Raw genomic sequence first — 16,047 nt, 5'->3', positions numbered from 1 at the left:
CTCATGCACTGCTGGTGGGAATGCAGACTGGTGCAGCCACTATGGAAGACAGTATGGAGTTTCCTCAAAAAGTTAAAAATGGAACTCCCATTTGACCCAGTGATCCCACTTCTAGGAATATATCCCAAGAAACCAGAAACACCAATCAGAAAGGATATATGCACCCCTATGTTCATAGCAGCACAATTTACAATAGCTAAGCTTTGGAATCAGCCTAAGTGCCCATCAGCAGATGAGTGGGTTAGAAAACTGTGGTACATCTACACAATGGAATACAGCTCCAGTCTCTTATCCTAGAGTTTATGCAGCCTCATCTCAACCCAGCTGAGCTGGTCACAGGCCTAGTGTTCTTACCCAGGACAACCAGAACAGATCACTCTACCATTTTTTAATGCACACCATTTTGACTTAATGGTCCCATTTCTGCCCCAAACCTCTCACTCTCTGGATTAATACCTCACTTGACCTTTTCACATCCCCCAGATACCCAAAATGTTTTATGGGCACCTCCATTTTTATTGATAAGGAAAATCAAAGTGCTTTTTATTGATGAGGAAAATCAAAATGCTTTGCTGAAAGAATAACACAGATGCCCCGTGCTCATAGGAAGGTGCCCTCCAGCTCTGGTCCCTCCCATCAGAACCAGACCTCATTCCTGGCCTCTATTTTGGGAAGCTTTTCATCCCACAGGCCACAAAGGCAGCCAGTTCCCCGAAGAGAACGGCACTGTGAAGAGCACAGAGGTCACACTGGATACCGTGTGCTGCTAGTTGATTACACCCTTTTCCAAGTCCGTCCTTGGTACAGACGCAGTGAATGCCTGTGATTCTCGTTCCGGCAATTAGTTTTGATCTCTCTCAGGCTTAATGCTGTGTCCAGTTGTTCTGAAAGAGAAAAGAAATGCTCTCTGCCTCTGCACCATTTATTTTTATATCTGCATTCAATGAAGACTTATTGAAACTGAGGTCTCTCCCAGGCATTGTGAAGGATAAGAATGAATCATTCCCCACCTTCAAGAAGCTAGTAGCATAGACGAGAGAAAACGTGTAAACAGTATATGACATACAATATACTCCAGTGTTTGAGGGAGAGAAAGGGCCCTTCCTTTTTTCAACAGATAGATGCTGAGCATGGTTTAAGGCAGGGGGATACGGAAGTGAAGAAGGCAAAAGAGGTCTTTCCCTTCATGGGGAGAGATGATCATTAAGCCAATAAAAAAAGTTAAATATACAAAGTTAATTTAAAAAGTGACCAATACAATTACTAGAAGAGGAATGGGATAGGGTGGGATGGAGGTCAGCTTAGAGCAGGTATTCGGGTGGACCTACCTGGAGGGTGAGCTTCTTCCTGAAAGAAGAGAGGGTCCCAGCTGCACAGGCCTAGGAAAGGGAGGAAACAGGTGCCAAGGCCAGGAGGTGGGCACAGGCGGGGGCTTTAGGAGAGAAGTTAAATTGGCGTTTTACAAACACAATGGCATCAGCAAAGGCACAGATCTGGGAAAGCATGAACTGCATTCCCTTGGCAGCAAGCATGGATTTGAATCAAGGTACAGTGAAGCCTGCAGGCAGGGTGAGGCTAGACTATTTACGGAGCCCCCAGGGCCACGCCGTCTTTGTGGGCAGGAGCGCAGTCTCTGGCTTGATAAGAATGTGCTTTAGGAAGATTTCTCTGGCCTTCGTGGGAACTAGCTTTGCCTTTGACAAACAAATATCCCTCTGTGCTTGTCGAAGCTTTCTGTTTCCTGGTAAATATTCATCTTCATGCCTAGGTTTCTCATAAGAGGCTGGGCTATAAAACAGTTTTAAGTGTGCTGGCAATATAATTTGTGGGGCCCAGCGCAAAATGAAAATGCCGGCCCTTTGTTCAAAATGCAGTGCAAAAGCTTTTTCCTTTCTCCAGCCATCTCTGTCACAGCTAGTCATGGTGTTTTGTGTCTGTTACTTAATACACAATAACTCCCTCAGGATGTTCATGGGGGCAAGTGCAGCTGGTCACAGGCACTAAGTGCCCCCCCCCCCCGCCATCCCCTGCACCCTCTGGAACCCACACCCAGCACCCTGCAGCAGGGGAAGGAAACAGTGGTCACTGAGTGGGACGCCCGCACCTTGACCGCAGAACAGAGACAGAAGTGGAACCACACACAATCCAAGGCTCCCCACCCCGGCACATGCTCCATTGTTCTCCTATTTCACATACAACACACAACTCAAAGGTACAATCATTAAGAATTTCACGATGCGAATTTCATCCTTCTGCATATGGGGCTTTGGCGCACGTGAAGCCCCTCTTGGTTTGAGGCCTGATGAGAAGGTAACTGCATCTCAACATGGATTTTTTCCCCCCTAGAATTTAAACTCAGTGAGCTACTGTCCATCAAAAACAAACATGCTACCCTCGTTCTGTAAGAGGTTGCCACGGGGAGAACTGAGTGAAGGGTACATAGGACCTGTCTGTTTTGTTTCGTGTTTTTTTTTTCAACTCCCTGTGAATCTACAATTATTTGAAAATAAAGGTTATGTACGCAAAGCCTTCACACATGCGCTATTTTGCTGAAGGCAATAGGAGAGAAAGAGGGATAAAACGAAGGGAGGAATCAAAGAGCAAGATTGAGGGGATGAAATTAAAGCCACTTGGTACTCAGCCGGACATCACTAGTTATCTTGCAAACTTAGCTGGAAATGCAGACCTTGTCCTTGAGCTGGGAAGGGATAAAAGGACAGTGGTCAGGCTCACATTTCCAAAGGTGAAGGCCTAACCAGCTTGTTTCTGACCACACTCCCCTTTCAGCCTGTTCAAACCCATCAAATGGTTGTTTACGGATTGCTCACTATGTGTGAGGAATGCACCACACTGCCCTGTGCCCTCTGGGATTACAATATGAGAGAATTGCATTTTATGCAAAGAATGTTTTCTCAAGAACTGATGGAATCCAAGAAGAGTCTTGACAGAGAACGGCAGGTACTTCTAGTTACCAGGTGAAGAAGTACTGCCTTGTGGTAATAGAGTGAAAAGAATTCTTTTGGCCCATATGTTTTGGAATTCTTGTTTATTTTTTATTTAATTTGGGAGTATATCTGATTTTTTGCCTAATGTTTGCATAATACGATTGCAAATTTGCATAATTCAAATTGTCATAAAAGGACCTACACAGTTCCTAAAGGCATATTGTTGGAATTAAACTAAAATATATAAAGCATCTAAGCAACCTTGGAAACAAACAGGAAGAAAATTAAAGGTAGTCATTCTTATTGTTGTTATATTCAATAATATTCCCAATAAATCACAGTCTCCAATCCCAAAGAATAGTATCTCTAGGCTATAAAGTTGGAACATTTTTTTATCAGTATGAGTAGAATAAAAGTAGAGCACATAGAGTTAAAACATTTCATAGGAAAATACCGTTTAGCATTGAGGTTCTAAGTGTTTTTCCTCTGAAGGGAAAATTAATACCCAGTTAATTCTTTTGTTTCTGTGCTAATGAGGAACAGAGTAACAAATCAAACCTACACATCATCCCAAAGCTTTCATCTAATCAGTGATTAGGATACATCTTCCATGATGTTATTTTTCTTTGTCCTCACCATGGGGGAAGGATTAGAGATCAATGAGGTCTCTGAATGAAAGGCCAACAGTGGTAGAAGCATTCTGCAAGGTCATTCTCTGAACAGCTAGTGAGTAAGGTACCCCCTGAGCATCAGAGCAGGGCCAGCGCACCAGCGTTCAGGGCACCCAGCACCATCCTTATGCAATCCGATGGCAGGCTTCCCTTTGGCTCTGGCCATTGTCATCATTGTCATCTGTCCTGCGTAGCATGTCCTCCAGAGCCAGTCTTTTATCTTGGTGGGACCTTGAAGATCAAAAGAGGCCCAAAGTCACCAGACAAGTAGCCTTCACACAAGCCCAGGGACAGGAAAATTTTTATGAACACAACTAGGGAGACTTATCTCTGGAGAGGTCATGTCATTGCTCTGAAGAAATACAATAAAACACTAGAAACTGATGCTGGATTCCAGGACGGGTTCCAGGATTCTGGGCTCCTTAACAGTTGTCCACCCACCTGAGTATTTCCTCTGGATCCAGCACTGTCTTAGCTACTATCTGGGAAAAACGCAATGTCTCCTCAGATGGAGCTTGTCTGTACCCTGGTCCATTGTACCTATGCAAAATAGTCCATCTAACAATAGACTGAGAGCACCTTTTCTGGATTTCATAGACTGGGACCCAGGCTTCAACCCTGCGAATCAGCAACCTGGGCAATTCAATGGAGTTTTCTAAGCCTTAGAAAACTATAGGATGGAGCTAATAACAGCCCTGATCCCCCAAGGTGAAGGTAAACATGATATGCCTTTATGAAATAAATCTGATTTCATAGAGACAGTCTCGTGTTGTGGTTAGGTGAACCTTGGTTCACATCCTGGCTTTACCACCTATTAGCTGTGTTTCCTTGGTCAAATTACCTAACCTTATGGGCCCCCCCTCCCCACTTCCTTGTTTGTAGAATGCAAATAATGTAACCCTCATGGTGAGATCATTTTATAACCATGCCCAAATCAACAAGGAGTATTAAGACATCTTTCTGGACATGTAGAAACAGGACGAATCTGCTGCCGTTTTAATCTTCACTCAAGACTAAGGCTAAACGGCATTCAGAAATCACCTACACTACATTTACCTGTATGCTGATGAAATTTCTCTTCCTTTTTTCAAAGGTCTGAGTCATTCCGTTTTCTTGAGGTTAGCCAGAGAGGGTTTGCTAGAAACTTCCAGTAAACTCTATGGACATGACGCAGCAACTACTAAAAGAGGGTTAGGTTTTCTGACCCTTTCTATCACCGCCCTGGGGTTTCACTGTGGATCACAGGATGGGTTATCTCACCGGAGGCAGGTTCAGAAGAAAGGCTTCCCTTTATCATTTACTACAAATACTAAACCAGCGGGCAGCTATGCTTTTCAGATGCACAGAGAAATTTCTCACAGGAACATGACACATATTATATGTCCTCTCCCTCATTTGTACCTGTCCTTTATCTTCTAAAAAGGGTATGCCCTGACCTCATAATCTCTTACTTAAGAGCAAGAGACTATGGTTCCACTTTGCTAATCTCATTTGGTTCCAAAGAAAAATAAGAACAGTTTTTATTATATGGTGACTCTTGGGGGAGCACCTAGACCCATAAAGAGAGTATTTGATGGAGTATCTCCCACAGGAGATGGTTAAAAGTGCACACCATAGTGCAGTGTGCATAAGAACTCAATCTCAATAAGTATTAGGAAAAAACCCCACATGAATCACTATATAATTCAGCACTCAATTATATGGCACAGGCGTGCTTTGTAGGAACTTCACTACTACAGTTAAGCTTTCCCTGGCTTCCCCCCATAATTCCAAATTAATATTTCTTGTCTTATGTGTCAATTTGTGCATCAGCTCTTTCTCCAAGCCTTTGAACCCGAAAGCCACGCTGGCCGTGGCCTTTCACAATTGCAGACATTTTAATTTAAGTTAAATTAATTTAAACAGAAGAAGTTTAATATAAAGAACTATTAACCAATGATAGAAAAGTAATTATAAAAATAAAGAAGAGAGAACTCTGAAAGGTATCTTAAAGCAAAGAGGAAGAGCAACCATAGAAGCACAAGTTTGAAAGTAAAGGTTCAGACCTCATTGGAGAGGTTGGTTGCAGCCGCTGAATGATGGAGGATTTTGCTGGGTTGCCTGGGCCAGAGCTGGTCCACAGTCTCTGGACAAGTAGGAACAACCTGCTGTACCTCAGGTGATCCAAGACTGCTGCACAGGTGTGCAATGAGTCAGGAGTACGGAGGGCATCGGGTGCTACTGCAGGTGGGAGGTCTAGAGAGTATAGTGTCTGCATTGGCACAGACACAAAAACTACTGTCCACCATGTAGGTGAACCAAGGCCAGGCACACAGAGGCCGTTGGATGCTGGGCGCTGGGGTGCCACAGTGCATGCTGTTAGAACAGGGAACTGGAGAGGCCTCCCTCATGAGAACCTCATGTACTTTTGGGTGCTTCTTAAGCCATGGGGGCAGTATCCTACATGCCCAGTGGCACCAGACTGAGGAAAGGGTGTGCAGAGCAGAAACCTGAGATAGAGTGCAGGCATCACTCTTTGGGGCTCCCCACAATGCACCACTCCCCAAACTGAGAGCTGGGAAACCCTGGGGAAGCCACATCCTGCTGGCACTTAGCACTGGAGGGCACCTCAGGGCCGAGGATGCGGAAAAATGCAGTTCTCCAGGTCCCTTTGAGCTCCCCACAGGAGCCAGGAGGAACAGTCCTCCTGCCGTGTCTCTCCAGTGCTCTGTGCTGGCAAAGGGGAAACATTTAGAAGTCCCAGATCTCTTCTCACAAATCAGGCAACAAGGTATAAATTAGGGGCAGAGAGGCAACACGTTGGCAGTGGCACCACGGGCAGTGCAGTGGGAGCAGCCCTGTGTGGGCGGTATCAGATGGTTCCGATTATGTTGTCTAGACTCGACTGGCCGCGAGAAGCTCAGCCAGGAGGCTGCTGGAGCGATAAAGGCATGAGATGCCAAGGCCTCAGAGCAAAGTGATGTCAGGAGGAATGAACTAGAAGGTGGAGTGAGATATTTCAAAGGAAAAACAAAATTCTTCCTCAGGTTAATCACCCTGTCATAGTCCATTTGGGTTGCTTAACAAAAATATCATAGACATGGTGGTTTACGTAACAGACACTTATTTCTCACAGTTCTGGAGACTGGGAAGTCCAACATCAAGGCTCTGGCAGGTTTGGTGTCTGAGTCATAGACAGCTGTCTTTTCCATGGGTCTTCCCATGGGAGAAGGGGCACTAATCCATTCATGAGGGTTGGACCCTCAGGACCTAATCATCTCTCAAAGGCCCTGCCTTCCAACACCATTGCAGTGACGGTTAGGATTTCAATATATGATTCTGGCAGGGTGGGAGGGGCAAAAACTTTAGTCTATAACACATCCCAAATTTTTAAAAGTAAAAAAGTGAGGAATCTGCAAAGAGCTTAGAGACAGCCACTTTTCCTCTCCTTGGCAGTGCCGAGTAGGCCATCACGTGTACAGACAAACATCTGAATCCACTGAGAGCAAAACACTGCCCTCAGGAGAACCGGGGTCAGAAGAGCCCGCCAAAGGACCGTGAGGAAGAATGGACACGTTGGGTTTGGCGAGTTCCTGTGGTCTAAGAACATGGCCAGAAAAGGAACTGAGGAATGGTCAGGAGTGAGACCAGAACTCGGTCTAAGGCAAACGCCGTGTAGGGCCTTAGGGTGCAGCACTTCTGACAGGAGGCACAGACACTCAGTAAGCATTGGTGGGAGGAAGGGAGGGCGGGAGGGTGGCGAGAGGAGAGAAATCTTTAAAATTTAGAATGTTAATCCAGGAGAGGCGGGGTTTGGCAAAGGTCTGAAAGGCACCCTCATAGTATGAGAGCATAGAGGAGGCGGAGACAGTGATAAGAGCCTGGCTCTCAGCGGCAGGCAGCCTCTACCTGTGGCCTGTGGGAGACTCTCCATCCGTGTGTAGCCAGAGGCAGGTCCTGCATCTCTGAGGAAGGGGGAGAGAGCGTTCGGTGAGCTCTGTCACCTGAATGACAAGAATCCAGGAAGAGAGCCAACCACTCAGATCATCACAACTCCCTTCCAGGATGTGACAGGGAAGTCACCCAGCCTCCCTCCCCTCTGTCTGCTCCCTCAATCCAGATGGGGTAGTACTGGGAGGAGGGCCGGGGTGGCCTAGGGCAGGAGCTTTTCTCACAGCTGCCCTGAGTCCTAAAGGCAATGCAGTGATGCTTCATTTGCACTTAAACTGAAAGTGGACCCCAGACATAGGAAAGAACCTCCATTGAACAGCTATGTGTCAAACACATTACGTAGATGAACTCATCTCATCCTCAAAGGAAGGTGCTGTTACCCCCATTTTACAAATGATGACACAGATTTCAAGAGATTAAATCCTTCCCCTTGTTCATGCAACCTATTGTTTTTGGAGCAAACAAACAAAAAAGACAGATAAAGAAATTTAGTTTAAATAGAGTTATCCTGTCACCCATATTAAAGCTTCTTGGTAAACTAATTTTCTGGGTTCTTACTCTTCACTTTCATCAAATTTCTACATAATAATAAAAGCTAACATATGAAGGGCAAGACAGTGTTCTTAATAACATATATATAATTTTACAGGTAAAGGAAAGTGGGGCACAGAGAGGTTAAGTAACTCACCCAAGGTCACACAAGTGACCTAATAAGTGGTGCGTGAGGATTCCAACCCAGCTCGTCGGAATTCATCCACAAACCAACAGCACAGTGAGTGCAGAGGGAAACCTTGTGGGACAAACATTCAATGGCAGGGCTTAAGATGTAGGATGTCTTGATGTTATAGTTCACCTGGTAACTTTTTTAGAACTTGGAACTAGGTCATGAGTATGACTCAGACTTACTACTTCACAGTCTTTCTGTTGTGATGAGAGTATCGCGTGGTAGTTGTACTCTAGGGGATAGTTTAGGAGCCAAGGAAAATGGTGACAAATGAGACATGTGATTGAGGCGGAAGTGTCTCTTCAAAGCTGCAGCGTCTGGGCAGCCCCGAACTGCGTCCTTAGCAACCCTCCACTCGGCTGCCTCTCCAGCAGGAAGCCTGTCAGTGCCCACGAGCTCCTTCAGCCTCGGAGATGCCTGTGCTTCCTGGAGCCCAGTCGCCCCGGAGCCAGGAGACAACGTGGTGCTGCCAGCACGCATTTATCACTCCTCAAAACTGGTCCACCACTCCAGGCAAACGGAAAAGAAAAGCACCACATCTGAGTTTGCAGTCAGTTACCTCTGCTGATGCCATGTAGCCAGGCAGCGTTAGAAACCCAGGGAAAGAGCAGTAGTACATTCACACCGGAGAGGCGCTGCGATTGGGGGGCAATGAAATTGCTATCGTCTCAATTTCGTGATGAAAGCAAAAGGAGTGATGTTAAATCCACGAAGCTCTGGCGGGGAACATCTGCCACCTACAAACATGCATCTGACTTGCATGCTCGCTTTACTTTCTGTTCTCTATTCTTCATCCTTTCTTGCCTACCTGGAGGGAAGAAAAGAAAGCATCTATAATAATAAAAGCGTAATATGCTAATTAGACTGAACAGACGATAATAAAAGCGTAATATGCTAATTAGACTGGATAGACCAACGACCTTCCGGACGAAGCCGGAGCTGCAAGGGCCAAGCCCCTTGCACGAATTTCATGCATTGGGCCTCTAGACCAATATAAACCATCACATGCCTACATAGATGCATGTAATAGTCATGAGTGATGTAGCGAGGGGCTCGCAGTGCTCAGAGTCAAGACTTCTATTTAATCACAGGACGAAGGTAGCAGAGTCACTACAGGGAGAAAGCACTCTTGCATCTTTCCCTCCTTCTTGCCTCTGCAGGCTTTGCTGCTCTCCTGATCCTATCAGCCAAGACATGGACGGAGGCCATCCTCTCACAGCTATCAAGGAGTGGTGGTTGTCCATCACCAGTGGGGAAGGTGCTTCCAAACTGCTGCCTAGCGATAAAGGGCCCCCGGCATCATTAATAAGGCTCCAAGAGACACTCATCCTTCAATTTTGCTGCAACCTGCCAACGTTAAATATAGCACTCTAGCTGTATATGTCATGCACCCTTTCCTGTGGTACGTTGCTTTAGGACATGCTTTCTTGTCCTCTAAATTTATCTTGGCTCTGGCTTCCCCTCTGAGATTTAGCTATTTTTCATGGCTAAAGATGCCTTTTTTCCTCCTCCTTAGTTTGTGGATTTTCATGACTGTGCCTTGAGATAAAATGAAATGTGTTGGTATAGCTTCCCAGCCTTTTCTCTTTTCTTAGACAATGAGGCCTAACAGTAACAATCAAAAAAAAAAAAGTAAATCTAGCATGTTCAAACCAAAACTTTGACCAAAGCAAATTAACTCAAAAACATCTGTAGGGAATTTTATTTTACTAGAGAGCCGAAGTTGCAGACAGACACAAATGTCCTTGTCTGTATTTTTCTTTATGAGAAATAATTTAAAGTAGAAGCGGATTCACTCTGGGCTGGGTCTTTGTCATTACTATTGTTTACTGTTTCCCTTTGCTGAGCAGTGTGACCTTTGGGATTACTGCTGTAGAAATCGTATTTCCATGATAGACAATGTCAACATTATCCTGGGCCATCTGGCATAAGCAGCCTAAGTTCCTTTATTCTCCGTGGATAGCTTCTGGACTTCCCTGAGCAAATCCCTTCACCATCCCTGCTATTTTAATCAATCCTGCACACATGAAGCAGCTGGATCTCTGATTTAGCTCAGGAATTTTTTAAAAATGGAGCTAGAGCCTTTTCGCGTCTTGGAAAGGAGAATATGAAGTTCTGGGTAACCCGTACTGACAAAAGTGAGACTTTTGGCAGAGCCAGAGGGGCGGAATCAAACAGACCCCATTTAAGAATTATTGCCAGACCAAAGGACTGAGTTTTGCTTAAGGGAAGAGTTGAAAACCCCAAGGGCACAGTTGTAACATAGAAAAAGGATCCTAGTTGTTCTTTATCTCTCAAAAACATTCGATTGGGGACCATGGAACCACAGTCAAAGCAGCATCAGGATTAGGCTGAATAGAGAACCTTTTCCAAACTCTGTGTCTCCACAAAATTGGAGCCTCAAGGTGCTTGGGCTGGTGAAACCCAAGGAAAGAGTCAGGTGAGTAAGCACAGCTGCAGGAGCACCACCCCTCCCACACTGGCTGTGCCTGTGGCTTTTATTGCAGCTGTTTCCAGGGCCACAGCAGGCTTGTCATCGTGGGCAAAGGGGCAGCAGGTGAGATTAGTGAAAATAGAATCCGGGCCAGGATAGAGACCACTTAAGACAAATAGCCTCATTTTCCATCCAGTTTTGTTCACCAATCATGCATTCTCCCCACACAGCTGCAACTTGAGCAGAGGGGAAAGAGCCTCAGGTGTGTGTCATATGCCATATGAGTATACTCTTTGGCATGTTCTAACAGCAAAGGATGTGGGAGAACATGGTAGCTCCAAAGTGACCTCAGAGGGCTGACTCTGAGACACCAACATATGATATCATCTTATCTGCATAATGGGCCCAAACAAAAGCAGACCCAGTGAATATTTGCTTGTAGCAAGTGAGCAGAAGAAAATGTAATCTCCAGGATTTCTTTATGCTTCCCTTCTCTCACTCATTTTTCTTTATTTGTTTAAGATGCTCTTGGGGAAGTTATATAAATAATTAACCATGACTTATAGTCATCGATGCTCTTGGGGAAGTTATATAAATAATTAACCATGATGACTTAAAGTCTTTTTCCTTATTAAAGCTAATGAAAATATATTCTTCTGATTTCTAATGTCATAGTACTGGCCATATACAATTATTATAAGATGTGCTAACTTCCTAATATTTACTAAAACTGAACAAAAATTTCATATTTCTGTCTCTATAAGAAAACATGATGACTTCAGGAAATACTCTGTATTTAAATGTTGACTACCCAGTCTTCATGTGTTGACTCTAAGAGTCAGCAGTTTCCCAACTTGCAGTGGCCCAAGAAGGCAGACATGTGAGAGAAGTAGTGTGGAAGACAGAGCCAGAAGACCCGGTTTCTTTCTCTATAAAATGGTGTAACATTAGCTTTCTACTTTATAGAATAGTTGCAAAGAATAAAAAGATAGAGTCCATAAAAATTTTTATAAATTGAAGAACCATACAACTATGATTTATTACCTTTAGAGGAAGAATATCTTTGTATCTTTTCACTAATGAGTTGCAAGACATATTTGCATGTGTGTACATGCATGCACACATACATATGTATTTACATACACATGTAGGTATATACACACATACACATACATGTGTATACAGGCACACAAACATGATTATGCATTTTTGGTGGGGTGTTCATAGTTTTCATCAGCATTTCAAAGGAACTCATTTTCTAAAATTGGTTAAGAACCTCTGCACCAAATGGGATTCCACATTATCAGTCATTAGAAATAAGCAAATTAAAACCACTAGGAGATACCACTATATACCCAGGAGGACAGCTGTTGTCAAAAAGACAAGCAATACAGAGTATTGGTGAGAGTGTGGAGAATCCAGGCCACTCATACACTGCTGGTGGGAATGCAAAATGGTACAGTCACTGTGGAAAACAGCTTGCCAGTTTCCTATAAAGTGAAAGCTGAACTTACCATGTGGCCCAGCAATTTCACTCTTAGTTATCTACCAAAGAGAATGAAAGCATATGTCTACACAAAGAGCTGTTCACAAATGTTCTTAGCAGCATTATTCAAATGGACAAAAACTGGAAAGAAAAGTCCCCATCAAATTGTGAAGGGATAAAGTAAATGAGGCATAACCATATAATAGAATACAGAGTGGGGCAAAAGTAGGTTTACAGTTGTGAGTGCATGAAAAAAAAAAAAGTTCATTCTTGTATTATTATTTATTATAGTATTCTTTTCCAAACAAACAACTGTAAACCTACTTTTGCCATGCCTTGTATAGCTCAGCAAAAGATGTGAAAAACTAATAAGTGCTACAACATGAATGAGGCTTAAAAACATTATGCCGGGAGCCGATCCATCCTTGCTGTTTCAAGGGACCTGGCATATATGGCATGCTGTTCTTAATATGTTTGCTCACCTTCTTGGCACTATGTGTTTTAACCAAGGTCACCTCTCCGAGAAAGGTTGTTTCCCCAGGTAGGGATTTTTCCCTGAAGTTAGGGAGGGAATAAAACCCCTTAACTAAGTGCCAGGCGGGTAGTTAATCACTTTAACTACAAACAATCACGCTTAAGCTACATAATCTTTACTCCCTGGAACGGAGATAAGAAACGCCCTAAACTTTGCAATAGAAATTGACAGGATTAAAATCAACTGGTATAAATACAGATGTAACAAGACAACAGAACAACAGAACCTGGACAGAACCTAGTGAGAGAACCTGGATGAAGAACCTAGAGACAGAACCTAGCAAGAAAACATGGCAAAAGATCCTGGACAGAACCTTGCTATAGCTCTTGGCTGGAGAGCCTAGACAGAACATGGCAGGAGAACCTGGATAGAACCTGGCTGGAACCTGGCTACAGAACCTGGCGACCGAACCTGGATGGAGAACCTAGACAGAACTTGGCTGGAGATCCTGGAGGGAGAACCCAACCATGCTGATCAACTGAATGCCGCCTTTGAGTCCTTCCTTCTTCGCCGACTCCGTCCACACCTTTGGGGACCCCTGGACCTGCTGGGGTTGGACCCCAGCAACATTACACTAAGGGAAAGCAGCCAGTCACAAAAGACCACATAACATATGATGTTACTTATATGGAATGTCCAGAAATGGCACATTTATAGGGACAACAAGCAGATCTGTGATTGCCTTTGATTGGAGGGGCAAGAGTAGCAATTGAATGCACATTGGCTCAAAGAAAATTTAGCGGTTGATGGAAACGTTCTAAAACTACATTGTGGCAATGGTTTCAGGACTCTATAAATTTATTAAAAAATCACTGAATGGTCCATGTATATGAATGACTATGGTATGTAAAATATACCTCAATATATTTTATAGCTGTTTTTAGAAAAGGGATAAATAATGGAGAGGATATTTTGAAATATAATTAAAATAAACATAAATAACAAAATATCTGTAAAATGCTTTAGTCTTGCAAACATATCGTGGTATTCTAAACTAGAAAAGTGTTCTTTATTCTCGCTATACTGCAGTTTTCTCATCTGTAAAATAGAGATAATAAAAGTAACTACCTCCTGAGAATTTGTGAAGATAAATCAATTAATGTATGTGAAGTATTTAGAAGCGGTCCTGACACACGAGCATGAAACAATGTTAATTAGACACTAACTAGAGATCTCATGTCGCTACCAATCACATACACTTTATAATATCAATTTCTTTTGATGTTCTTTTTTCTGATAGAAAAAAATGGGCATTAAAAATTAACGATACTTTCCTGAGATGGCATGGGTAAAATGCATATTAATAGATACTCTTCAAAAGGGATATGGGAAAATATCCTCGCTGGAAATTTGGAGTACCATGGAGTATATCATGGAAAACATAATCTACAAAAACTCATTTTGGTTTTCTTTTTATTCCAGAACAAGCAATCAATTCAAAGAATAACTCGAGTCCTTTCCTCTCTCATTTTCTCCCTTATCTGTTAGTTGCAGCGCCCATCCTGACCCTCTTCCTTATCAATTGCAGGATGAAGGGAAATGCCCCCCTCTAGAGGTAATAAAATTAGAAGGTGCAGAAGTCGACATTGACAGCAGTTTGGGAAAACCATTTGTGTTGAACTGTGTGCCGCAGTCTGGAAATAGAACTTTTTGCCTCTGTGCAACCTCAAACCAAGAAATGAAAAGGTAATTGGTTCATCTTTTATCTTACCAGATTCATTGGAGGGGGGGTGCTTCTTCAACAGCGGTCTTACAGATTATTGGGATTGGAACAGCAAATTCATAGCAGGAGTCAATAAAGTATCTGTTCCTTAGGTATGAGAAGTTTGGTCCTTCACTATCCCCCCAGGTTTTTCTAACAGAATGTCTAACGAACATAAGCATCTTCTCCTAACTTACTTTGGATCTCCACATTTTCCTAAAAAACTTAATAATGCCACAGTTCATATCTAGCTTCCCCAAAAGTTACCGAATTTATTTATTTTAAGCTAATTCAATGGGTAATCCCAGGCATAAAAGTAATGTGGTATGGCCATAATTTAACGCACTACAATGAGGTGAGCAACATAAATAACAGTAATGTAGCTTGGTGGGGATGAATCCAGTTGGCACTTGTCAGCATACAGCCCAATCAGAGGGTAGGCGTGTACAGGCATTCTCAGAGGGTAACCTACAAACTCCATTCATTTAGAGACTTATGATCATTATTCAGTGTATCACCTGCTTTAAGGTTTCTAGGACTATGAGTATGATGAAGCCCTCAGAAAGCTCTCAACTAAGAATATAGGGCATTTATTCCAATATTTTTAATTCAAAGTAGAAATTGAGAAGTGCTACAGGAGAAGACAAAGGTGGCACAGGAATGAGGGGAAGAGAGAAGGTGTCTGTTGTAGGGCTGAGAGAGGAGTTTATGAACGGTGCAATATCAAATCAGATAAGCAAACAACAGAAGAAATGGAACAGAGGAGGAAGAGGGACTGACTAAGTCAAACTTTTAGACAAAGAACAAGCAGTATGGTTTGATGGGAAGTTATGTGGTTCAAAAGGAAATTTTAAAAGATTGGCAAGACGGGATGGGCTGGGGTGGATAGACTGGTCATGGCTAAGGAGACAGGACTAAGAAAATTCAGTTCGGCAAGTAGAGGCACTAATTGCGCCCTAAAGGAGACCACTATGTCCAAGAGACACTTGAGAGTGACTATTTACCAGTCTTCCTATATTTTAACAACCAGTGCCTTGCAGCTAACACATGAGTTGCTATCAGCCCTGCTGGTATTAATAAATGCACATACCTTAGTAACATGAAAAATGAATGAGTTTGCTCTAAGGCACTAATTAAACTATAGTAGAGAAGAATAATTTATTTTAAATATGCCTGGCGGGTATGGGATTTGCCACTTGGTAACAGTAATTTTGTAAGAATGTGTTGCCCTTCAACCATGAACTTAAGAGAGTAAAATATATGTGAGCCTCAGGACCGTTCTGTCTGGATGATGGGTTTCAGGGAGAACAGCCAGCCCCTCCAAATGGCCCTTATCAGGGACACCCCAGGAAAGCACCCCTCATTTTACTGTCTTTCAGGTGGCTTGAGGCAATGCACAAAGCGGCCCATCCTGTCCGCCAGGTAAGTGTTCTCGATATTTATCTTGGCCTTCATTCTGGTTTTCTACTCAGAGGGGCAAAGGATCAAGTCCACCCTGGGACTTATCAGATCTGCTCTACAAGCTGGGAAAGAGGATTTTAAGTCAACAGGGTTTCCTACTCAGAGTCTAAGGGGAGCTTGCATTCCTGCTGCTCTTTTTCTTTCCAGGAGTGTGTGTGT

At 43.4% G+C, this 16,047-nt stretch overlaps 1 protein-coding gene and 1 long non-coding RNA gene across 2 annotated transcripts in view; one reads left to right on the top strand and one right to left on the bottom strand.

Moving 5' to 3' along the window:
* LOC106726137 overlaps nt 1–16,047 on the top strand; it is a 97,792-nt gene that overhangs the window by 68,966 nt on the left and 12,779 nt on the right. The window contains exons 9-10 of the mRNA XM_014539862.1: nt 14,254–14,411; nt 15,807–15,849. Coding sequence (XP_014395348.1) covers nt 14,254–14,411; nt 15,807–15,849 — 201 coding nt within the window. The remainder of the gene's footprint in view (nt 1–14,253; nt 14,412–15,806; nt 15,850–16,047) is intronic.
* Nucleotides 259–9,093, bottom strand: LOC106726144. Its single transcript, XR_001362170.1, has 4 exons — nt 8,235–9,093; nt 7,505–7,560; nt 3,582–3,847; nt 259–1,379 (listed from the first exon to the last, which is right to left on the bottom strand). It is a non-coding gene; the product is annotated as an uncharacterized LOC106726144 (long non-coding RNA).

The sequence above is a fragment of the Myotis brandtii genome, unplaced genomic scaffold (genome assembly GCF_000412655.1).
Source record: "Myotis brandtii unplaced genomic scaffold, ASM41265v1 scaffold230, whole genome shotgun sequence".
In the NCBI taxonomy this organism is placed as follows: Eukaryota; Metazoa; Chordata; class Mammalia; order Chiroptera; family Vespertilionidae; genus Myotis; species Myotis brandtii.
The sequence above is the reverse complement of the archived record's forward strand: the minus strand, read 5'-3'. Positions and strand labels throughout refer to the sequence as shown.